The sequence below is a fragment of the Hippocampus bargibanti genome, linkage group LG22, assembly GCF_051943395.1.
Source record: "Hippocampus bargibanti isolate YZ-2025 linkage group LG22, ASM5194339v1, whole genome shotgun sequence".
NCBI lineage: Eukaryota > Metazoa > Chordata > Actinopteri > Syngnathiformes > Syngnathidae > Hippocampus > Hippocampus bargibanti.
In genome coordinates, this window is record NC_142755.1 from 2897037 (window position 1) to 2922580 (window position 25544).

Below are 25544 nucleotides of genomic sequence, written 5' to 3' on the forward strand. Positions count from 1 at the left end.
CCAGAAATCCGTTCTCCGTCGTCGTCTCTATACGCGTTGCTATGTACACAGCAGAAAGCCTTAGTGTGCTAATTGCTAGACAGCTAGCTGCATTGCGTCACCACGGCACCGTCTGGTGTCATTTTTGACGACTTTTCGTCATTTCATAATTGCGAACGCCAACCAATAATTAAGCTGAGCGACTTTAGAAGTGACAACCAGGTGTGTAGACATGGCGGAACGTGTAAGTGTGACTTTAAACGGAGAAAATTTGCCCTTATATGTGCTTTTTCCACTTAGATTCATTCCGAGCTAAAAGTGATTTGGGAGCTATGTGCATTGGTAATATTGCAAGAGATATAATTTATTGTAGTGTACTTTTAATATGTTGCACGCCCGGTATAATTGCACACCCACAATATAATGTAATGCAATGACTTGACCAAGATGCTCCATTTTGTACTTAGAATTTAACAATTGGTGCATATTTATTATTATTTGAAGTCTCAAGTGTACTTCCGTTTCTTATCTTAACGTATATTTATTATAAGGGAGCTGTGTACACATTTTATTGTTCGTTATTTCTGCTCACAGGGTGTAGTTTTAGGTGCTGGCTTGGTGTCGAGCTGTGTGGCCCGGCTTGCACGCTTCAACACTGGACTTCAGCATCCATACTACCACGTGGCGCTACCCGTAAGATGTGTTTTTTACATCACGTCAATGACAATTATCAGGTGAGTTTTCACGTATTTCTTTTTTGACCAGGGTCTCAGGCTGAGCGACATCTCCGTCCTGTCTAATTATGTTCACCTACAAAAGCTGGAGCTGTCAAACAACAGAATTACCGGTAATTGCAATAAAGGAATATTTTTGGGATGGCAGTTTTATTCATAATTTTCTCCATGCTCTAGATCTATCCTGTGTTAGCCACATGCCCTTCCTCGTCATCCTGGATGCATCTCACAATGCAATCTCAGATTTTTTTGGCTTCGATCCCCCGAAGAACCTAAAGGTACTGCCAAGTAGGACCTTGAGCTTGACAGCGGAAGACGCACCTTGACTGGCGCCTACGTTATTCCCCATGATGGGCCGGGATGCCATCTGCCGTCACTCCAAACATGCTTAAAAGGCTTTCCATGCCCTTGAATGCGAAGCTAATTGAATATCCTAGTGGAATTAGTCAATCTCTGCCTGCTGTTTTTACAGGAGGTCAATTTCTCCTACAACATTTTGACACAAATGAAGGACATGTCGGCGTACGAGGGGCTCGTCAAACTCGAGTTGGACCGTATCCTTGTCACATGCAAAAATTGATATGCAAGCATGTACACACAGCGCCCTTGACTCGCTATTATTCAGACAACCGGCTGACGCGGATACACGGTTTACAGAAGTGCCGCCAATTGACATATCTCAGTTTGGCGCATAACAGAATCGCTAGCATCTGCAGTCTGGATGACGTTCCGCTTAAAGAACTCAACCTGGTGAGTCCTTTGGCAGAGTCCAAGATGTGATTTTACACACTATAATAGGCTTTCAAAAGCTGACCATGGCTTATAATCCATGCATCTTGTATATGGAATTGTATTTGTATTCTTTTTATCTTTGTTTTATTTTTTTAATCCATTTTTCTACATTAACCATACTCTTAGCCAAGCCTCTTTTTTTCTTCCCATTACAATTCATACCATATGGCCAACATGGCTTCCATGGCCCATCAGTTGTGGTCCTGGCTGGTCCATCCTGCACCTGAACCACCACCTCCCCTCTGCGGAGAACCAAACTTACCCCGCGGCACGTCCCGCCCTCCTCCGACACGCGGAGAGCGGCCCTCTGCCAGGCCGCATGCTCGACAAACGCTTGCCAGGGAGCAAGATAATGACTTTAGTCAAAGCATGTCATCTAGCAATGGTAGCATTTTGTGCTGAATTAGCGCCTTGCCAGCTGTTGGCCTGCATCATCTTTCAGAATTTACATAGCAGTGGGACTCGCTTCTAATTTTAACTACAGAGAATCATAAAGTGCATTTTTTTTATCTTAAACATCTCCATTTTGTATCCAGAGGGGCAACCATTTGCAAAGCACGGAAGGTTTGGAGAACCTAAAGAGGATCCAGAATCTGGATTTGTCCATGAACCGAATCAATAGTCTCACTGGCCTGGAGAACCTCCATCTACTTTGCTCTCTCAAACTGGAAAGAAATCAGGTTTTTTTGTGCAGTGCTATAAATAAATCACCGCTGCATACTTTGACATATTAATCACTTTTTTTTCTTCTTTTAAACAGATTTCTGAGATTGACGAATGTAAGCACATTCAATGTCTTCCCCTGCTGAGGGTATTGAATCTTCTGGGGAATCCTGTACAGGTAATTCATTTAAATGCCTTGCAAATAGAATGATACGTCATTTTTGACTCTTATGTAATAATATGTTGCCGTGTTAGGAGAAGCCAGAATTCCGGCTGTCGGTCGTCTTCCTCATTCAACATCTGACCCATCTGGATCAAGTCAAAATCACCATAGAAGAGAAGGTTTGTCTTGAACAGCTAATAAAAAAATACATGTACAACTAAGAATGGTTTAAAAATGTTATTTTCAAGGTGTATGATTAAAATTGCATAACTGTCAACCTGGGAGACACCGTGACCTTACTAATGGCTCAATTACTGAGAAAAAAAACCATGCGTGTGTCTAATATTTCATTTCAACATTCAACATTTCAACAACAATCAAAATCAACATTTTTAGCAATAATCAAATATGTTTGTTGTAGAGCATTGGAGGCTTTTTTTTGCTGTGGACAAATTCAGCAAAAAAATGATAAGAATTTGAATTTGTGTTTTGATAATGTGTATAAAAATATGAATGATATTACGGGGGAAACAACACAAGGTGAAATGTTTAATTGAACTTATTTCAAAATAAAATTCCACTTGAGCGGAAATTGTCTTCTCAGATTTTTTGTTTCTTCTGGAGACTTTTCATAAGGACTTTTCTCGGTAGTCAATAAGTAGCAATATTAGTTAAAATTAACATGACTGATAATATTTAATGACGAAAAGAGAATCTCCAAATTATATTGAGCAATTTTTGCCTTTTCCGTACAAACTTTCTTGTATGCCGTACGCCTCTAAAAATGTGCAAAAATCATACAGAAAATGGCCGTTTGACAGCTATGGAATTATATTTAACTTCGATCTACAGTCAACCATTTTTTTTTGCCGTCTTTTACTTTAATAAGATTCAATCATTTTGAGGATTTTATTACTTTTTTTTTCTTCGTCGTTACTCCAGGTGCTGTCAATCAACAAGTACGACCCGCCCCTAGATGTGGTGGCGGCAAGAGATCACATGACCCATCTGATGCATCAGCTGTTGCAGCCTCACCACCTCTACGACACGTTGGTATCCCCGTTTTTTTAGCCTCTTGAAAAACTTTGGCTACGTTTAAGAGCGACAAGCACGCTATGACGGCATTGCTCACCGTGTCTTTATGTATCTTTTAAAAACTCGCCACAGTTGTTTTTCGGTAAGCCTTGTTTGGTTATCTGCTGCCTTTCCACTTATGTACTCCGCATGTTAGGCTTCTATTTTAACTCATTCACTGCCATTCCTGAATTTATATGGGATTTTTTTCCATTTTAGTGCTTTGTTCCAGCTTCAGCTGTTGTTAAAGTGCTATATAAACAAATAGCTGTCTTGCATTGTATTTTGTACATCTGCCCTCATTTCAAGCTTATATAACTCCAGACCCGTATGATTTAGGAATTAACACTTTTTTTTCTGATGAAAAAATAGAGTCTACGGTGTCTTACGCTACATTGAATGTTTATGTAGTCCAAAAACTCAATATTCTGTGGGTCCTGGAATTCAAGTGACAAGTGACAAAAACCCTGGCACTGGAGTGAACACATTTTTGAACATTATCTGGCACTGAATGAGTTAAGTAAAACTGCACCATTTAAAAAAAAATCGTTTTGTCCATGCAGCACTCTCCCCAGCGATGACACTCCGTACCCAATGCTGGTTCTGACCGGCCCGCGAGGTTGCGGAAAAAGAAAAATGGCGCAACGCCTCTGCGAGGACTTTGAAGACTTTTTCGCATACGGGTCAGTGTCTTCATATTCATTTTGTAAGATAGCACATTTTGCCCTGAAGGGATACACAGTTAATGGTTTTCGGTTGTCACAATCCAAACCAAGCACAACCTGAACACAAGACGCATGCAACTTCAAATAATTTATAATGAGTGTTCTATTCTTGAACATTGCCGAAGGGCTCTTAAAGCTTGCTGTCAGTCTGTAATTTGCCTGACATTTGTCCCCATTGTGGGACGAATAAAGGTTTTCTGATTCAGATTTTTTTTCGGGGTCGGGGGGTTCGTTTTCACGCAGGGTCAGTCACACCACCAGGGAGCCGCACTTTGGCGAAGTGAACGGAAGCGACTACCATTTTGTCAGCGAGGACGAGTTTGAGCTACTCGTGCAAGGGGTACGTTAGATGTCTTGTGATGCTCGTCTTCCTTTTGTCTGCTTTTCAATGCATTATCGTATGTTTCAGCAGCTTTTAAGTCCTCCATTTTGTTCACTAAATCTGCTCCTCGCTATCCAATTTCAGGGGGCTTTCCTCCAAACCGCCCAGTACGGTGGCTACAAGTACGGTTTGAGCAGGGACGCCGTTGAATACGTCGCCTGGGAAGGTCTGGCGTGCTGTGTGGAAATGGAGCTGGAGGTGAGTTGATGACATGAACCCCCCCCCAAAAAAAAAATCTTCATTTTCCAACCACAAAAATGTTTTAAAAATCATACAAATATCTGCTCTCGTAGCACCCAAAGATGGTCCCAAAAGCTTAATATTTGTATATGTATGTTTACGTAAGTTTTCTTTACTTGTTTTTTTTAGTTATCGAGCTAGCTAACAGGCTATCTATTTGGCTATCTGGCTGGCTATCTATTCAGCCGGCTGGCTGGCTACCAAGTTTGGTAGCTATCTGCTATCTAACTAGCTTCATATCGATCTAGCTAACTATCAAACTAGCTATCTAGATAGCTTCCTAGCTAGCTATCTATTTGCTATCTAGCTAGCTAACAATCTATTTGCTATCTATTAGCTAACTAGCTAGCTATTTAGCCAGCTAGCTATCTATATATTTGAGTTAGTCCGGGTGAAGCGAACGTTGGCGCATGTGGCTGCCGCTGCTCACCCACAGTAAAACTTATGGTCAAATGTTTTTTGAATAGCGTTGATATTAAGAAGATAATGTTTTTTCCAAAAGCAGCCAAAATAACGGCAACCGTCCTCCGCCATCTTCACAGGGCGTGTTAAGTCTAAAAAAGAGCATCTTTGAACCCCGCTACATCCTGGTCATCCCCACCATTGCGGAAAACTACAAAGCCATGCTGAGGAGTCAAAACCTCTACACCGAGGCCCAGATCGAGGCGACCTTGTCGCGCATCGAGCTGTACGACAACTTCAACAGGGAGCGTCCGGGCTTCTTCCACAACGTCATCCGTTGCGGTACATTTACCCATGGTGCATTGCAGTATCTACATCGAACATGTCGGATGGTTGCAATATGAGAGATAACAGGAGTTTTTTAAGGGTAGTGACAATTTGTTTCAGCCAACTGCTGTTAATGATTTGAATTTAGTGGCTAATTTGAAGGATTTTAGCGCTTTTGTAGCACGTTGGAAATCTTAAAAGCAACTAAATTTATTAAAGTAGACACTAGTCAAACTGGCTATCTATTTGTTATCTATTTGACTATCTAGCTGGCAAGCTGGCTATCTAAGTGGCTATCTTTTAGCTATCTAGCTGGGTAGCTATACAGCTGTCTATCTATTACCTAGCTAGCTAGCGTTCTATCTATTTGAATTACTTCCGGGTTGAGTGAACGCTGGTACATTTGGCTGCCGTTGCTCACCCACAGAAAAACATATCCTGTGACTGATAAGTGACCTTGAGAGTTTGGAAAGGCGCTTAGAAATTAAATTTATTATTATTTTATTATTATTAGAAAAAAATATTTTTATTCAAATAATGTTTTTTTATATGCAATTTAGAAATATGCTCCAATGAATATTTTTTTGGTGTATTTCAAACAGTTTTGTATATTTCAGCAATTTAGTTATATCTGGCCCCAACCATTTTAGAATTTCGGCCCCTTTTCAGACACAACTGACCCCCCTTCTAAATTATCCCCACTGCCTTTTGCAGATTACTGGGACCGAGCCTACCACATGCTGGAGCGAGTAGTGAAGAACTACCTGTTGCTTGAAGACCAGGAAGAAGGTAAATGGCACCTTTTCTCAATTGCAACGTTTGATGTGCTCCAAAAAACATCTTTTCCAACCTCAGGCATGGATAAGGAAGAGGAGCAGCCTCCCACGCTGCTGAAAAGGTCACGCTCATCCTCCCTTGAGCCCTTTGACAGAAACTCCTGCACCCACGGCCGCCGGCAGCTCGACCCTTGCAAGACTCCCGCTGTGAGTTTCCGATTGCAAAAGAAATTAGCCTGCGATGAAGCATCTCATCTGCCAATCATCAATCTTTTATTTCTCATCCATGTTTCTCCTTTTCAGGAACTGGTTTCCCTTCGCAAGCGGGAGCAGCCGGTGAGGGAGGCGGTCGTGGGGAAGAGTCCGGGGGTCTACAGTTGGCTCATCAGAAGGTTGTTTATTTATTTATGTATTTATTTATTGAAGCACCACACACTTGACTGGCGAAGTTGGAGACCTTGCCCTCCCTCTGGTCAAGGGGGGGCCCAAATTGGCTTGATTGGGCCCACTTGCCCGAACTGCTTTTTGATGGCTTGTTTGCACCTCCTGACCTTGAGCGTGAAGTAGCTCGCCGTGAGGCTAATTCGATGGGCTCCTTGTTGAATTTCCACTCGGCGCAATCCCGAAAAACGACAACATGAACAATCCAAAGCTTCAAATATGACTTAATTGCCCCCGTAAAATATAGTGATACCTCCGTTGATGAACGCTTCAGCTCACAAACTTTTTGCCTCATAAACATTAAATTCGCGAGTGAACTAGTTTTCAGCGGATGAACCAAACCACACGGTCGAACAGCGCAACGGTGGCGGGCGGACCAATTTCCATCACCCCCTTTCTTTGAGTGCAGACACGGTTTGTTATCGAGTGTACCGAAAAAGACCCCACCACAGGCTAGTGTTGAGCCGAAGAAGACACTAAAGAAAATGACGGTCGAGCAGAAGAAGGAGGTCATCGGAAAACACGAACGAGGTTTGTGTGACTTAGCATCCCAGTACTAGTATGCTAAGTCGACCATTGCTACCATCCTTAAGAACAAAGAAGCTATTAAGGGTGTGTGTGTGGCTAAGGGTGTTTCTGTGTTGTCTAAGCAACGGTCTTAGGCAATAGAAAAGGTTGAAAAACGTCTGGTGATTTGGATTAACGAAAAGGAGCTAGCAGGGGACAGTGTGAGTGAGGGTATTATCGCCAAGAAAGCAGGGCAACTTCGCTCGGATATCATCAAGAGGCAACTACATCAACGACAATCACAAAGGTAAATAAAATGACTTTATTATACTGTACAATTTATTTCTTTAAATACAATGCAATAGCACATTTATTATACATAAAATAAGGTATATTTTGTGTCATTTTAAGGCTTATTTAGTAGGAAATTACATTTTATGGGGACCTGGGAACAGATTATTCTCATTTTAATGTTTTTTTTTATGGGAAGTAAATATTTGGAAGATGAACTTTTTTCCTTACACACACTTTCTGGGAACCAATTATGTTTGTGAGCTGAGGATTGACTATATCGAAGAAGGAAATAAACACAAATATGCCACAACAGTAAAGAGGCCAATTTTAATTTTCCCTCATGCAGTCGTGAAGTCAGATTTTTTTTTTTCCCACGCCGAAAAATAATTAAAATGAGTCACTCATGCTGAAACGGTTGCAACCTAAATGTAAGAAACATCCCCCAGGGCGGGCTTGCATTTCTTTCCTTGTCCTTTCTCACCCCGAATGTAATTACAATTGCGTCCTTTCTTCTTCTGCCCCCGTGGCTTTGTTGCCGTCATCCATCCCAAATGTTATGCTCATCCCCCCCTGCAGTATTTGCACAGAGGATTCCACACGTGTCTTCTTTGTCAGCACTCATCTTCGCAAGCCGGGACGCATCCCAGCTTGCAAGTCTCTCCTTCATGTACTGTATTGTCGCCGCGCATCATGTAACTGTCGAATAATTGAGTCCCAAGGGGGGCCAACATTTTTAGTTTCCGGGCAACAAAGCGAAAATGGAGCTTAGAACTCGTCAGCTTCTTTCATCTGCTTAAAGGAAAACCGTCACCACTTTTTTGTTTCCTAACTGACATAAAAAAAACGTTTTATAGCATCTAAAATACCAAAACACGCAAGATGATATTTTTAGTCAAATGCCAATAAAAATGACTTAAAGTGTCTAAAATCTACTTAAAATTGAACCCGGAAGTGGCCAGTTTCAGAAGGTCCCGCCCCCTTGTTCGTGACATCACGCCAAGACGTCTTGCCTTGCTCGAGAATCAAAACGATGGCTTCAAATTCGGAAAAGATGCTTTCTTGTTACTCATCCAGTTATGAATATGATTCAAATAGTTCTGAAGAGGAAAGCATAAATGTTTGCAATCGATTAAAGGAGTCCTCCCATATCAATTCGAGCCGTCAATGACAGCAATTTGCGTTCCAGAAAATGCTCAAGATGGCGCCCAAGCGCCGTTGGAAATGGGCTGATTTGTCTGCTGGGAATTTGTGTCAGCAAATATCAAATAGTTGTTTATCTGTTTTCCTTCTAATTTTGCCATCCATCATTCGTTTCATCACTTTGCTGCTGTGAAATGTAAATTTCTCCACTGTGAGACTAATAAAGGCAAATCCAATCCAATCCCATCCAATCCAATCAACACGGATCAATATGTAGTTTTCAGACCAAACAAAGTACCGCAAAATGCATTGTGTGTCCTTTCTCGGTCAGGGATGTTCCTTCCGTGATGTCACGTCAGAAATCGTCACAACTCAAAAACGAGACTTCCTGAATATTCAGCGCGAGTCTTAAAACGTAAACTGTAGCTATATGCCGTGGAATCTTTGGAAAATACGCTCAGTAGAAGTCATTTGAAGTGATTTTAAAAATTGTGGACACAACTTATCCAGAGGTGTCGGTTGTCCTTTAAACTTCCACTTGTCATCTACCATTTTTTTATTTTTTAATGTCATCTTTGTTAACAGCTCCGAAGAATCTTCCAGACACTCTGCGGATACGATGAAAGGTGGTTCTGCCGAGAGCGCATCAAATCACATCACAACTTGATTTCTACCTCCTTTCTCATCACGCCGATATCATTTATGTAGGTGACGAGCAGCCGCAGCAAACGCCGGCTGGCATCACGCCCCTTTCGGACAGGCGGCCCGGATCCGGCGTCAAACCCGTCTTGCCTCCCATCCCGCCCAGCCGCCCTCGCCACATCCAGGCCAGCACGCAAGGATAACGTCATGTTTTCTTAAAGACAAAGCACATTTTCATTTGAATTTTTAATTCATTCACTGCCACACGTGCAAAAAATGTCCACTGCAGTACCAGGGTTTTTGTCATTATCACTTGAATTCATGGACCCACAGAATATTGAATTTTGGGACGACATATACATTCTATGCTGCGTCATGACTTTATTTATCATGAGAAAAAAAGAGTTAATTCCTAAATTACATGGGTCTGGAGTTATAGGAGCTTGAAATGGGGCAGCTGTACAAAATACAATACATACATCGCACTTTAACAACATCTAAAGCTGTAATAAAGCACTCTGCCCCCTTGTGGAAGCGAAAAAACATTGGCTGAGGCCATTGTCAGCGCTTTATCGGCACCAAAGCATAAAGTAACAAAACCCAAACAAATTCGGGAATGGCGCTCTACGTCATATTTTTCAATTCCCGAATAAATTTGTAAATGGCAGTGAATGAGTTAAAATAAATAAGAATACAAAAAAATTCAATCAAAATTATTGAATAATAAAAGAAATGATGATAAAAAATAATAATATTAATTTTAAAAAAATCTTGATGATTTAGTTTTAGTATATGTCATTTTTTTCCTCCAAATAATTCCATAAATATATATATATATATATAATTTAATGGACTTTTATTTTATTTTATAGAATTATTGAGGGGGTATTTTTTTTCTTGATTTTTTTTTCCTTTATTATTTGGAGGAGAACAAAGTTATGGTGCTCTACGTCATGTTTTTCAATTCCCCAATAAATTCGTAAATGGCAGTGAATGAGTTAAACAGCTATTGCATCGCTTCCCACAGTGACTTCTCCAAAGCAAACAATGGCAACACGTCATGCACAAGCATGCCTGGATTCATTTTTTTTTTGTGTGTGACCCAATCCCATACTTTGGATTCCATTTTTTAATGCTAAAGTTGCCGTTTTAACGAGTACGTCAATTTCGGCTTTCAAACAAGGCTTTCAAAGTGTTAACAGGGAGGCGCACCTGGCCATCCATCACTGTCTTGCTCTGTGAGGCAGCAGATGTTGCAGGGCCGCCGTCATAATTCTTTGGCAGATATTGTCTGCATGCCGGGGCCCCCCCTGAGATCTAACCTAGTTCCACCACAGTCGGCGCCGCTTTCTACAAAGTCTCTGTCCGCAATAAGTGGCCTTTGTATAAACGGGGCATTGACTATTTAAGTCTTTACACACAGTATGACTGGTTTATTTTTATTTTTTTGTGTCAGTGTAAAGTAAAAAAATATGTTGCAATCTGCTGGATAACAGAAGGAACAGGAAATTGCAGGAAGATAAGACAACAATATTAAACTAATGAATGACATTAAAGTAAAAGGCTTAGTTCAATTAAAATTAACATTTTTTTTTTCATCAGCGCCATCTACTGGATGTGGTGAGTCAATATGCCCTTTGCCATTAACTCATTCACTGCCATGAGGATGCCTATGAGCTTGAAATGAGGGTGGCTGTCCAAAATACAATGCTATACATATTGGTTTATATAGTGCTTTAACAACACCTGAAGCTAACAGCACTAACATGAAAAAAAGGAAATGCCCCTTGTGAAAGGGAGAAAATATTGCTAGAGGTCTGACCAGCGCTTTATCGGCACCAAAAAATGAACAACCAAAACCAGAAAAAAATCTGGGAATGGCGCTCTGTCAATTTAAAATCTGATGAGTCACTGCCATTTGTCATTAAAGGGATATATTATTGTGTATTTGTACATCCCTTTATTTCAGGAGGCATCACCCTTCCCGCATGACCACCGTCATACGGGATGCCGTAGCCTGACAATGAGGTGGAAGGAATAGAGAAGTGATAGTAAAAGGTCAAATTCTGCAAGGGAAATGCACTGGTGTTACATCCAAGATGATTTTGACCATCGTGGAATCTCCAGAGTCTCCACAATGGTCGTCTCTTTCACTGATGTGGTTATACAAACCCAAAGCGATGACCAGGGAATGAATAAACCCCGGAAATCGCCTGTGAAAGCCCAATAATACGTTCCTGGTGCGGTGTTAGTGTTTTTTTTAGTATTACCGGGGATATCGCTACGCCGAGCAAATATTAGCATCATGAATCTTGCACCGTTACGGGCAGAGCGGCCGCGTCGACTGCCGCATGATGTGGCGCAATACTCAGTCACCATAGCAACGACTCCCCTTCCGCTCCGTCCCGGTGCCCGTGGACGTATAACTCCTCATCGCCTCTTCCCCTGCGGACACGTTCATTCGCTGCCAGATTCATTGGCTGTCGACTTGCCGGAAACAAAAAAAAGTTTCTGTTTTAATTAGTTTGGTGCAGTGTGTGTGTGTGAAGCGGTGTCATCCATCTATCTGCCGCCGCCGCCACCCTCTGCTCCTCTCTCGTCCTCGTCCACGCGCCCCCGCCGGCTCTCCGCTGTAATTAAAGCCAGCCAGTGCGGATAATAGAACCGTAATAGTGTGTAATTGTGATAATCAATACAGCGTGCATACTAAAGAAGTCAGCGTTTATAAATTTAGAGCGGGGTGAGATGCGACACGGCTCATAAAGCTCGAGTGACCTTGAAGGGGACTTTTATCATTGTTAAATCACTTTTAGGCAAGACTCAGCTTGCGCTCAGTAGCCGCTGCAGAGTAGCCGCTACAGTGTATCCGCTACAGAGTAGCCGCTGCACAATAGCCGCTACACGGTAGCCGCTACAGGGTAGGTAGCCGCGACAGAGTGGGTAGCTGCGATATGGTAGGTAGCCGCTACAGAGTAGGTAGCCGCGACAGTAGGTAGCCGCGACAGAGTAGGTAGCCTCTAAACTAGAGTAGGTAGCCTCTAAACTAGAGTAGGTAGCCTCTAAACTAGAGTAGATAGCCGGTACACGGTAGCCGCTATTGTGCAGCTGCTGCGGTGTAGCCGCTACAGTGTAACAGAACTTAGCATAGCGTGAGCACGCTCCAAGGGCAAAAATGGAAGATGACATTGATGCTTTGTAGTGTTTATGATTGTTAAAAATTGATGATGCTGTGAGTCTTGACCCTCTTTGACCCTTTAGCTTTCGGCCTCGAGGTGGGAGGGATGACCTCCAAACCAGGGCGCAGGGGTCACCAGCATGGCTGTGCAGGTAAGGCTACCTTGAGCTGTTTTGAAAATGGACAATTCGTTGCCGTTGACGGTTGTACATGTGAAACAAAAAGATTGTTTTAGTACAATGCACCGTTAGAAACTTTAAGCTATCTTCCTTCATCGGACAAAATAATTCCTAAATTTTATGGGTCTGGAGTTATATGATCTTGAAATGAGGGTGGCTGTCCAAAATACAATTCAATATTGGTTGATATAGCGCTTTAACAAGTGCTGAAGCTGGAACAAAGCACCAGCATGGAAAAAAGGGAATGCTTCCCCCTTGTGGAAGGGAAAAACCATTGCCAGAGGTCTGACCAGCGCTTTATCGGCACCCAAGCATGAAAAACAACCCGAACAATGGCGGGAATGGCGCTCTACTTCATATTTTCAGTTCCTGAATAAATTAGTGAATAGCAGTTAATTAGTTTAATATTTTGATATCTTTCCCCAAATATTTTGTGTGTGTGTGTGTGCCATCATCCATTTTATCGACTTTCTCATTGATCAGAGCCCCCGTCACTCGGCCTCTGGCGCCATTGATGCACCGAATGTCCGCCTGTCAAACAGCCGAGTGTCCTTGAGCTTCCCTCTGACTGCGCCTTTGCATAGCAAAATAGGTCGACTGCGGGACTTGTTTTTTCTCTTCCAAAAACTCGCCATCTGCTCCGTCATCTTTTCCCACTTTCATTTCACCTCCCGTGCCGTCGTATCGAAACACTCATGTCATCTCATGGCCACATTTGCTTTCCCTTTGTAAGTCTGTCGTGAACATTTGTATAATAAACAGCAAGCAGTTTTCCTGCAGCCACTCTCTATTCTAGTGAGCTCCCGCGCAAAAAAATTGCAATGACCCGCTCGCAACAGACTTGTCTCTGCTTGTGTATGTGTGTGTGTGTGTGTGTGTGTGTGTGTGTGTGTGTGTGTGTGTGTGTGTGTGTGTGTGTGTGTGTGTGCGTGTGCGTGTGCGTGTGCGTGTGTGTGTGTGTGTGTATAAGTGCCTGTGTCATCCTTCAACCGTGACCGACGTGCTGTTTTATACAACACACGGACACGCATTCCACTGTGCTCACTCTTGACAGGTGAAGGTATTTAAAAAATAAAAAAATACAATTACGTTATTGTGATTGAATTAGATTGGATTAGTCTTTTAGTCTCGCAGTGGAGAAATTTACATAATGGAAAGAAAAGGAAAGGAAGAAGTAGAAAAACAATACAGGAGCTGCTGTAAAGGGAAGCCACTCTCGCGGCACCATCTTGACAACCTAAGACAGACGGTCATTCAACCTTGAGCACTTTTCTGCACCCTTTTTGTGATTCTAGATGAAAAGATAATCAAAGTGTCCTTTTCACCAGTGGATCAGGGACGTCATGGTGAATGAAATGTGCATACAAGCTAAATGTTGAAAGCAAACAAGGCTGTAGCATCCATTGACGAAAGAGAGATGGTGTCACATCTGTTCCTGTCCCACGTTGATCCGCTTCAATTCCAAGCCGCGGCAGTTCCACAAATGTTTTTAGGGTTCAAATTTGGATTTATTATTTTTTGACCTCCATTCAAAGCCTGTCGCTAAATTTCATCGGTACCTGCGGCACGGTGGTGCAGGCCGACATCGTGTTCCTGGTGGATGAGTCTTGGAACGTGGGTGTAGATCAAAGCGTCCTTTTCACCAATGTATCAGGGACGTCATGGTAGAATGTGCATGTCAATAATACAAGCTAAATGTTAAACGCAAACACGAATCAGTAGCATCCATTAACGAAAAGAGATCTCCTGTCCCATGTAAATCCGCTTCAATTCCAAGCCACGACCGTTTTACACATTCATTGTCACAGAGAAGGTGTATGTACGACTTGATTTTATTACAAATGACAGCGGCTTTGCGCTTAGAACGCCTTGATTTGGCAGTGTCGAAAAGATTTGATAAGGTTGTGAACAACTGTTATCTTTTTGTGTTCACAGGCGACGTTGATTCTTTTGGAGCATGATGGCCGCACTCCTTTGGAATGTTCCAGTAAGTTCTCCTGTTAAAAATCAAAGCAGTACACGTTTGTTCTTGCTTCCCGACGTTGTGTTTTCTCAGCGATGATGGGGTTTAGTGAGCCCAATGCGCTTACATTCATTATTTGGAGGTTCTCATGTCGGCTCGGTCGTGGTAATTGGACACACGCTCCTGACTAATTCTCTCGACTGCGTCTCAATCCTCTGTTCGGGTCTGAAATGCAAAACCTCGCCGTGCAACATCTCTGTTTTGCCTCCCGTTGCCATGACAGTGAGCGTCACAGTCGCAGGCGGCTAATTACGTGAATTTATCACGGCGGAAGCAACAGAGGGGAAAAATGTCTTGCATAGTATGGCTGCGCTCTTGTTTTTATTTCACCTTACATACCCTGGTTATTGCTCTGGAGTAACGGTGGTGCATGTGCGAAAAGTTTCCTCACTTCACTTTTGATTTGTCTACTCATCCAGCTATATATGTATCTATGTAGCTGGCTATCTGACTATCCAGTTATCTAGCCAGCTATCTTGCTGGCTATCTAGCTGGCTAGCTAGCTATCTATGTGCTATCTATTAGCTTTCTATCTAGCTAGCTATCTAGCTACCTAACTGGCTACCTAGCTAGCTATTTGCTATCTATTAGCTATCTAGCTATGTATCTGCTATCTATTTGCTTTTGTATTTGCTACCTATCTGTCCAGCGGGCTATCTGGTTATCTAGCTGACTACCTAGCTGGGTACATAGCTAGCTATCTATTAGCTTTCTAGCTAGCTATCTGTCTATATAGCTACCTAACTGGCTACTTAGCTCAGAATCTGAATCATCTTTATTGCCAAGTATGTAGAACACACAAGGAATTTGTTTCCGGTCGAAAACGCTGCACTAGTATCATCATCAAAACATTGCAAAGATGCACTATACAGTTCCATTTGGGCTACTGTCCAAAGAGTAAATGGTCAAAGTGAAGAGTCATTCATATGCTTTTAAATTTTAATTGCTCATTAAAAAAAAAAAACAACACGTGGATGCCATTTTGATCTATCATCGCTCGCGCCCTGAAGTTGCACCGCATTCGTTATTGCCCCGCTGTACAGTAAATGCGTCGTTTAATCACAATTTACGCAGAAATATCACCCTGCATTTCGACTGCTGCAATGGGAGAAAAGGTAAATTGCTCTTTTGGGAATGTACAATGTACCAATACTTCTTCCCAGTTTGCATTTTGGCATAAATGAGCCGACTTAGTTGTACTCTTGACTGTTGTGTATTTCTTCCCGTCGCTCGTGACAATCATCTGTTGCCTGCGATGCGTATTCCCAGCGGGCCTCGCCGCCCACTCTTAAACCTCCAAACTCTCACACCCTTCATCCTCAACTCCCGCAGGCTTTCCAGATTTATGACCCCACCCCTTTTTATTATTATTTTTTTCTCTCCCTCTTGCTTGTTTTCTTCTTTCTCCTTTGTCTTTTTGTTTCCCTTCCCTCCCAATGTGCACCATTGCGTCCATGTTAACCCTGCGGCGTGAATTTAATCACAACTGCACCGCCACCTCTTATCGCCGGGGGAGTGAGCGTGCAAGGAAGGACGTCGACGGGGTGCGGGGGGGTGGGAGGGGTAGAACGCAAGTCCGCTCGGTGTAAACAGCACGATTAATGCTTAATATCCCCCCCGCCGTGTGAACGCATCCAACAGGTTCCACGCCGCGGCTCTACTGTGCGCACGTGTTAAGCGCCGATAATTTAGCCCTGCGAGAAACGTGACAAAAATTGACGTGTGCTCATTGTGTGCTGTCGTTTATGAATGACAATTCGGCCATTTTGTTTGTTTGTTTTGTAAATAGTGCGCAATAGGTGAAGAAGACTTTCGCAACAAGCCCCATAAGCTACAAAATACAGGTAACCTCTGACTTACGACCTAGTTTTGTTCCGACCAAACAGTCGTAAATAAAAATGGTCGTAAGTCGAAACCCATTCAAAATTTTGAATAGAGACTCAGAGGCTAAATGACTCGCAAACTCCCCCCTCTGGTGCCATCACACGGTCAATTGTTGTGCGAGAGTGACATGCTGGCTGGCCGGCCAAAATTGTACGCGTTGCCGGCATGCTAGCGTGTTGCGTTGCCAGGAATAGAATTAGAATTTCAAAAATAGGATCTGGAGGATGTGGTCGTAAGTATGGGTGGTCGTAAGTCCAGCCGGTTGTAAGTTGGATGTTACCTGTATCTATTGGCTTGCTAGCTAGCTTTCTATTTGTCTTACTATTCTATTTGAATTACTTCCGGTTTGAGTGAACGCTGGCGCGTGTGGTTGCCGCTGCTCACCCACAGAAAAAAATATCCTGTGACTGTAAAGTGACCTTGAGAGTTTTTAAAGGTGCTTATAAATTAAATGTTTATATTATATTGTTCATATATTTACATTATACAGTAAAGTCTCGTTATATCGATATCGGATATATCGATAGTCCCGGTTATATGGATACTATTTCTATGCACGCACGGAGAAAATTACATGCAAACAGGGTCGGATATATCGATAGTCCCGGTTATATCGATATTTTTTCGGACTCCCTTGAATATCGATATAATGAGACTTTACTGTATATATTTTTGCAGAGGATAAAGAATATATGACAAATATAAACAGTGTAAAATTTCCCCCAAGCTGCATTTGAATGAAATATAAAGGAAGTTTATCCTTCTCTGGTTGAAAAAAAAGTCTCTATGCTTGTTTTTGATGACCTACATTACAACATCGGTATTTTCACGCTTGTTTTATAGCCCCTTTGCGACTCTTGGAGAGAAGAACATTAGAGACACGCCTGGAGCCCCATGACTTCCTCTTTGAGCGCGCCAGTGGAAGCGGTCCGGGAAGATGCCTCACCCGCAGTCTCGTTTGATGTCCGAAAGGTCATCGGTGGGACAACCCGTCGTCCATACGGTACCGTTAAAAAAAAATGGTTGACATACTAACCCCCACGCCCCTGACATGATGACGCTAACTTGGACAACAACGCGCGGCTTGAGTCCGAGCATGTCCACGCTCACAGCTGGCCGAAGCCCCATTAAAAGCGGTCATTGCATTCCTCCAAAGGTGACCCGGTGTCCAATTCCAACAAAGGAACCAAAGGGGGCGGGGGGGGGGGGGCAGGCTTGTAAAACATGATTTAACCCGACTTTTTTTTTCTTTTTCTCCCTCAAGCAGTTTACTCTTGGTGGTATTCGGGGCAGGGTCAAAGCGTTGTCAGTCACCCTCGCTTTTTTTCCCCTAAGGGCATCGGGAGCCCCCACGCCCCTTCCCAAACTTTTTTTTCTGTTAGCCAAGCCCCCTCTTGAAAAAAAATCAAAGTTTCATTCATTCATTCATTCATTCACACACCAACGTACTCCTTTCCTGAACGACTGCCTCATTTGGATTTAACTTTTCTTTTTTTGTGTTTTAGGGGCTTTTTTTTACCGGCTTCTGGAAAACGAAAAATTCTGATGAACTTGAGCCGAGAGGTAAGTAGAAGGCCCTTGAAAATCCATTAACTTTAATGTGCCGATATAAGAAGCCGTGTGTATCATCTTCTACGGGTCGTTTTTAAGCTCATTATATTCTTTTATTTTTGCATGTGATTGCAAACACGTTGTTTGTGTTGCTCGGCTTCAAACTTTCTGCTTTTTGACTTTAAAAATAAATGGAATTACATCGCCACCGTTTATTTATTTATTTATCTGCCACTGACCGTCTCGCGGGGATAATCCATTCCGAAAGGTGGCGAAGTGGAAAATGCCATTATGGAGAAAGAGCTGGCGCAAAGGCCGTCTCCGCCGCGGTGAGAGTGAGCGAGAAAGAAGCCCATAACACTGTGAAGTTCGTTTTTTTTTGTAATATTGTTTAATCTTCTCATGGGTGCGGTGATAAACGCCAGTGTTGTGAATTTCAACCATGGCGGCGTTTTTGATTGTCCGTCGCCTCCCCCCTCCACCTCCCCATGCTTTGGACACAAAAAACGGCCACGGCATATAAGCGCGCCGGTTGTCATTCATAAAATCCACGCGAATAAGATACATGCAGAGACATATCTGCATCGGTATGCGAGGAAGGGGGTGAAGTGCGTCGTATGCGCAGCCCGGGTTGTAAATGTCATCCAGGCTTCAGTCAGGCGGTCAAAGGACTGCGAGGAATTTCCCATGACTTCCCATCGAGCCCCATCACTTTTTATGGCACTTTTACACTCGTGTTAATTGGCCGAGGAGGAGCGACAAAAAATGGGGATGAAAGAGTTGGGACATGTCTGTTCATTGCCCCTGTTCCCCCTCGTCGCCTGGGTTTTTATTTTACATTTTTTTCATTTTAACTCATTCGCTAACCCGAATTCATTCGGGAATTGGAGAAATGTGACGTGGAGCGCCATTCCCGAATTTTTTCTTGCGGGGAGTGCAGATAAAGTGCTGGTCAGACCTCTGGCAATATTTTTTCCCTTCCATGAGGGGTAACATTTGCCTTTTGTCCATGTTAGCGCTTTGTCACAGCTTCAGGTGTTATTATCTATGAGCGATCCATTGGCTAGCTAGCTAGCTAGCTTTCTATCTATTTGAGTTACTTCCGGGTTGAGTGAACACTGCTGCTGCTCACCCACAGAAAAATTTCTCCTGTGACCTTGAGAGTTTTTAAAAGCAAAAAAATGTATTATTATTATTACAGTAAAGTCTCGTTATATCGATATCGGATATATCGATAGTCCCGGTTATATTGATACTATTTCTATGCACGCACGGACAAAATTACATGCAAACAGGGTCGGATATATCGATAGTCCCGGTTATATCGATATTTTTTCGGACTCCCTTGAATATCGATATAACGAGACTTTACTGTATTAATATTATAGAAATCAATATGTATGTATTGTATTTTGTACATCTGCCCCCATTTCAAGCTCACATAACTCCAGACCCATATAATTTAGGAATTAACTTTCTAACGCTGTATTGAATGTTGATGTAGTACTAAAACTCAATATTCTGTGGGTCCTGGAATTCGAGTGAGAATGACAAAAACTCTGGCAGTGAATGAGTGAATCACAATATTCTTTGGGTCTTGAAATAATGATTTATTTATTGTCGCCCAATTGAATTCTTGTACTCTCTGAAGTGAAGTCAAAGAAGTGCGCCGCTATCTTTTGACGTTCTTCGTCTGTTCATTCAGATTTGTCACGCATCATCTTCTCGGAAAAATAATGAAGCTGTCACTCTTCTGCACCGACCGACTCAGCCGATATGACCGCACACGTCGTCTCATTTTCATTCACAAAATGAAAACACTTCATATTTAGACACGCGTGACATCCCAAGCAAATCCGCTATCATCATCCGACATCCTCCATCAGGAAAGGTGAAACGACGTAGTTGAATATTACCTCCTAAAAAATAGCTCAGTTGAGTTCACCTCTGCAATGTGAGATGGCCCCTTTTGTATCTAGAAAGCTAGGTAGGTAGCCAGCTCGAAAGCTAGCTGCATATTTTTGACAATAATATAAATATCTGTCTGTCTGGATGGCTATCTAGCTAGCTATCTATTTGCTGTCTGGCTCGCTTTCTATCTGAGTTATTCCGAGTTGAGTGAACGCTGAACGCCTAGCTAGCTAGCAATTTGCGATCAATTTGCTATTTATTAGCTATCTGTTATCTGTCTTTCTGGATGCCTATTTATTAGCTGTCTGGCTTGCTGGATAGCTATCTAGCTGACTAGCTAATAGCTATATGGCTATCGATCTATGCAGCTAGCTAGCTAGCTGGCTCGCTTTCTATCTATTTGAGTTACATGCGGGTTGAATGAACGCTAGCACGTGTGGCTGCCGCTGCTCACCCGCAGAAACACTTATCCTGTGACTGTAAAGGGATCTTGATAGTTTTGAAAGGCGCTTATAAGTGAAATGTATTATTATTAGATAAATAGCTAGCATTCATGTTAAGTCTCACAATTTGGTCAGGAGGTGACCTAAATTCTAGACGCCATATTTGTTTAGCTGCTGCGGTAATTGCCTCTAATAGCCGGCGCGGAATCAAATGATTTAAAAAGCGTCTGTGAGACTTTTACCACCTTTTTTGTCGCCGTTGGAATGTGTTGCAAAACAACCTTTTTACTACACCCCTTATTTACTTTATTGGTACAATATGCAATAAATAGCGTGCAATTTAAATGCACGTGCGTTAGCCAGGTCGCCCGACACCCCAGCAAGTTAAACACAACGTCTATAGAAAATAATGGCTGCTCATGTTTTATCTCTCTTTGACTTTCCCAGTCTCAGATAAGAAGGAAGAAGCGCGGGAATTGATGATCCCCGGAGCACCGTCCTGGAAGGGGATTTGTGAGGCGGCGCGGGAAGAGGATGGGCCGCTATTGCGTGTGTAGAGTTCTCCTGTTGCTCTGCCTTCTGTGTCGTCGGAGCGTCACGGCGCAATCGGAGGGTATGACATCACTCTTTTCTCAATGGAACACTTCAATTGGGAGCAATAGAACATGCACAAATAATGGCTAATTGCTAATTTCATTAATTACATTTTTTTTTTTTCAAAAAAAAAAATGCATTTCACCGGCGACAAAACCGGCGCCTTATTTAACCCCCTTTGCTCCATTTTAATTGCACATCACATTTAAGGACATGCCATTTAAAAGTTGCATGCTATGTGGGCTGACCGCTCGCATGCTATGCGGGCTGCTAACGGTTAACCTTAGTATTCAAAGCGTTCCTCGTTGCTGTGCTAAAGTTTTAGTGTCGGAGTGTTTGGAATATTGATGGTCTTTTTTTTGGGAGGGGCTGACTTGTGTGTCAATAAGCATTTAGGGGAGTTTGCAGATTTTGCAGCAGATGTGAGCAGGCTAGCATGGTGAGGCAAGACTGCCATCTAGTGGCATGACGAATATCAAGCTGTTGCCCCTTGGGACATTTTGTAAAATTCTTTTTTTTAGTCTCGCAGTGGAGAAATTTACATTTCACAACAACAAAGTTATGGATGGAAAGGAAAGGAAGACGTAGAAAAACAAAATAAAGGAGCTGCTGCAAAGGCAGCCACTCTCGCGGCGCCATCTTGAAGTCAAAAATAACAACAAAAACTAAATAACAAATAATATGACGCAACTTAAAAGACACACAGTCATTGCTGCACCCTCTTTGTTGTATGAAGCAGTTCTAGATAAAAAAGAAGAGAATCAAAGCATCATTTTTACCAGTGGATTGGGTATGTCATGGTGAAATGTGCACATCTACTACTAACTAAATGTTGAAAGCCAAACACGAAGCTGTAGCATCCATTGACGAAAGAGAGATGGTGTCACATCTCCTGCCCACGTAGATCCGCTTCAATTCCAAGCCGCGGCAGTTCCACAAATATGATATTAGGGTTCAAATTATGATTTAATATTTTTTGCCCCCCATTCAAAGCCTGTAGCTAAATTTCATTTGTATCTGTGTTAGCCTGCAGGACGGTGGTGCAGGCTGACATGGTGTTCCTGGTGGACGAGTCTTGGAACGTGGGCGTCGAAGGCTTCTCAGCGATTAAAAATTTCATCTCGACGACGCTCTCCTCCTTCAAGGACAGCCCCGTGGGAGCCGAGGGCGTCCGTTTCGGAGTCACCGTCTTCGGAGACGTCCCCAGGTGAAAAAGTCAACATGCATGCGTTGTCACTTTGGGATCTCGCGCTAGCTTCCTGTTTCGGCTCCCAGGATGCGAATCGCCTTGACGGACTACGGCTCCTTGGAGGAGGTGCTCGGGGCGGTCAGGATGCTTCCCTATGAAGGCGGAGCTCGGAAAATGGGCGTCGCCCTCCAGTTTCTTGTACACCACGTTTTCAGCGCCGCCATCAGTCGCGACCATGCGCCTAAGGTACTTTATGAAGCCGCTATGACATAAGCAATGACATTCCATCCATTTTTAGATAGCCACCAAAACATACAAAATGGGCTTTAACCCTTTAAAATCTGAACCATCAAAGAATAGTCAGAAAATTCTGATATTTGGGTTCTGAGATGTTAATTAACTCTTATGTTATAATCCACAAAAAATGTGGTCTATCATGCACAACTAGTAAGGATAAAGCGGTCCAGAAAATGCTTAATTATTGTGGAAATATTCCAAATGTGTGGACTCGTTTTCGTCACCCCATTTCTTTGAGTGCAGACGTGTTATCAAGGATACTTTTGCTATTATGGGACGGAAAAAGACCCCACCCCAGGCTAGTGTTGAGCCGAAGAGGACACAAAAGAAAAACTTCTGTTGATTTGCATGAATGAAAATCAGCTAGTAAGGGACAGTGTGAGTGAGGGTATTATCGCCAAGAAAGCACGGCAACCTCACTCGCATATCATCAAGAGGCAACCTGGAAGTTTGTCATCCTTTGACAACTACCATCACAAAGGTAAATGAAACGAGTTTGTTATATAGTACAGTTTATTTCTTTAATTACAATCCAATAGCACATTTATTATACATAAAATAAGGTATATTTTGTGTAGTTTTAAGACTTATTTCGTAGAAAATTACGTTTTATGGGAACCTGGGAATGGATTATTCTCATTTTAATGGTTTCTATTGGGAAATAAATGTTTGTAAGACTAACTTTTTGCCTTACACACACTTTCTGGGAATCAATTATGTTCATAAGCTGAGGTATCACTGTAATTGTAATATAAAGAATGGGTTACTTAATAATGAAGAAAACACGTACCTTTTATAAAGACTTTGTATTTTTAATTTATTCTCACCGTAACTTCCCGAATATGAGCAATGATTTTCCTGAAAACATGATACAATGGGAGCAACCATGTTGGAAATGACCAAAAACAAAACTTTTCTACTTCCTGTAGAGACATTTTCATGCATCAGAGAGCAGATTACATGTATCAGATCACATACAAAATATTTTTGATGAAATAATTCATCATTCATTCATCAATTCACACTTCATTCATATGTGTGTGTGATAGAGGTCGCAGAAACCCCCGTATCAAATATGATACGAATGGCATTGTAGGGTTAAAGTCACTGGCCTGCGCCAAACGTCAACTTGTCAAGTGATTAAAAAAAACGTGAGGTATTTTCCTTCTCTATCAGCAACGGGGAGACTCGCAAGTAACGCTGCCGGTTAGCATTCCATCAAGCCGCTATCTTCGGAGTGTGCGCATGAATAATTTCGCACTTGACGCGGGAAGGCGACGGCGGGCGAGAGGATTAGGTTGATATATTGAATTTGTACTGGCGGCGACCGCCATCTCGTATTGACGCTTGTCCTGCTTCCTTTTACTTTTTTTGGTGAACTTTTCTTGAACTTTGGTTTGTTTTTATGCTATTGCTAGTTGCGAGTCTTGGTCGCATGCATCCTTCCACGTTTGTTCTTTTGTTCAATTATGAATTCAATTATAAACTAAACCATGAACAAATCTATGGTGGGGGTGGGCTTTAATGAGTGTGATGCTGTTTTTAAATGACTTTCCCCCCCTCCCCTCCCAAACTGTAGTGTATTAATTATTTAGCGACATAGCTGTGCAAATGTTTAAACTGTAGAATGGAATGGAACAGTAAAACAAACAATCTTGACGGGACTTTAATCTTGTTTTTTTTTTTGTTTAATTGAGCTGAAAATTTGTTTCTGCAAATTGGAACAAGGATATTTTCATCGGGAATAAAATGGCGGCCCTTGACTGCGTCTACTTTCTGTTTAGGTGGCCATTTTGATGACAAACGGCCCTTCGGATGACCCCTTTGACACCGCCGCCAAAGGAGTAGCCGACAATGGGATTTCACTTTACGCTGTCGGTGAGTCTGGATTGTGAATTCTTGCACCATCGTCACTGCCGCGGGACAAGGTGGTGAGCCGGGTACGGAGGGTCCAGAATGTTTTTTTTTTTCTTTTGCGCCGTACTAACTGTCTGTTGAAGTTTGGAGTTGTGATTCATCGGATTCCTCCCCCGGAACCTTGTGATTGTGCGAGAATCATATTTCAAAGTGCACTGGGGCAAATATATACAATTAATTTACCTTTCCCTCGCGCGCACATCTGCAAGAATTACCGCTCATTAGCCAATCACCCTCCAATTGCACCCATTATTCACCCGGACGATTCATCTACACCCCCTGACACCCGAATGGTGCTCCTTTTATTCATCTCCGACACGGCCAAGTCAACCTGCGGGACCTTGCGCGTCAACGTCAAAAGCAAACGACCGTCTCGTGGGATCGTACAGACTTCAGGCGGTGGCGCGGGGCAAATTGGTGAAAGGACGATCATGCCGGAAGCAATTGAAAGATGTCTTTGAATGTCCCTGTGGACAAATAATCGAAGTAAACAATGCCTATGTCTGAGTCGCTTTATAGAAAATCAGCTGTTTTGTTATTGATATGATAGCTGAAGGCTCTGCTTTGACGAAGAGATTGAAAATGCAACAGCTCCCCCCAGTGGAAAAAAATGATGTAGTGCCAAAATAACGTTTGTATTCAGGCGTGAGGGGAGCTGAGGAGGCCCAGCTGAGGACGACGGTGTCCCAGCCCCACGAGGAGCACCTCTTGATGGTCGCCGATTTCTCCCTGCTGGACGCCGTCGTCCCCAAATTGTCTCGCCGGGTGTGTTTCACCGCCTCCGAGCCGCCGCGTCCTGTCAAAATGTTCCAACCTGGTGAGAGAAAGACATGCACGGCATGGAAAATACAATGCATAAACTCAATATATGCTAACTTCCTTTTCTCTTATTTTTTTTTTTTAATATTTGACGTACTCCCTGCGTCCAGTCAAAGAGCCCATCTTGGGTCCGAGGGATCTACGGGTAAGCGAGTTGGCTTACGGATCCCTCAGACTGACGTGGACGGCGGCCACGGGGGACGTGACGGGCTACCGAGTCACGGTCGTCCCCCTCAGCTCCAGAGGACAACCCGTCCACGCGCAACAAAGACAGGTGACGG

The 25544-nt window shown here is 42.8% G+C and overlaps 2 protein-coding genes across 3 annotated transcripts in view; both read left to right on the forward strand.

Moving 5' to 3' along the window:
• The first annotated feature begins 64 nt into the window (after positions 1–64).
• On the forward strand, positions 65–9485 carry lrguk (leucine-rich repeats and guanylate kinase domain containing). Of its 2 annotated transcripts, XM_088988671.1 has the most exons (20): positions 65–223; positions 574–672; positions 745–826; positions 891–991; positions 1186–1267; positions 1339–1463; positions 2042–2185; positions 2266–2346; positions 2424–2510; positions 3274–3380; positions 3969–4088; positions 4374–4470; positions 4597–4710; positions 5295–5496; positions 6196–6270; positions 6337–6464; positions 6561–6649; positions 7108–7229; positions 9225–9265; positions 9348–9485. In XM_088988671.1, the coding sequence occupies exons 1-19, from the start codon at positions 212–214 to the stop codon at positions 9260–9262; spliced, it is 1905 nt and encodes a 634-aa protein (XP_088844797.1). In that variant the 5' UTR covers positions 65–211; the 3' UTR covers positions 9263–9265; positions 9348–9485. The 2 variants fall into 2 exon arrangements, 1 of the variants encoding a protein (XP_088844797.1); XR_016113663.1 differs by lacking the exons at positions 7108–7229; positions 9225–9265; positions 9348–9485 and having other exon boundaries at positions 6348–6464.
• A 2698-nt stretch (positions 9486–12183) lies between these two features.
• col7a1l (collagen type VII alpha 1-like) overlaps positions 12184–25544 on the forward strand; it is a 37170-nt gene continuing 23809 nt past the window's right edge. Inside the window, 10 exon segments of the mRNA XM_088988674.1 lie at positions 12184–12608; positions 14571–14622; positions 17386–17545; positions 18048–18105; positions 20895–21060; positions 22068–22248; positions 22317–22476; positions 24312–24405; positions 25088–25261; positions 25374–25537. Of these exon segments, the coding sequence (XP_088844800.1) occupies positions 20982–21060; positions 22068–22248; positions 22317–22476; positions 24312–24405; positions 25088–25261; positions 25374–25537 (852 nt within the window). The 5' untranslated portion in view covers positions 12184–12608; positions 14571–14622; positions 17386–17545; positions 18048–18105; positions 20895–20981.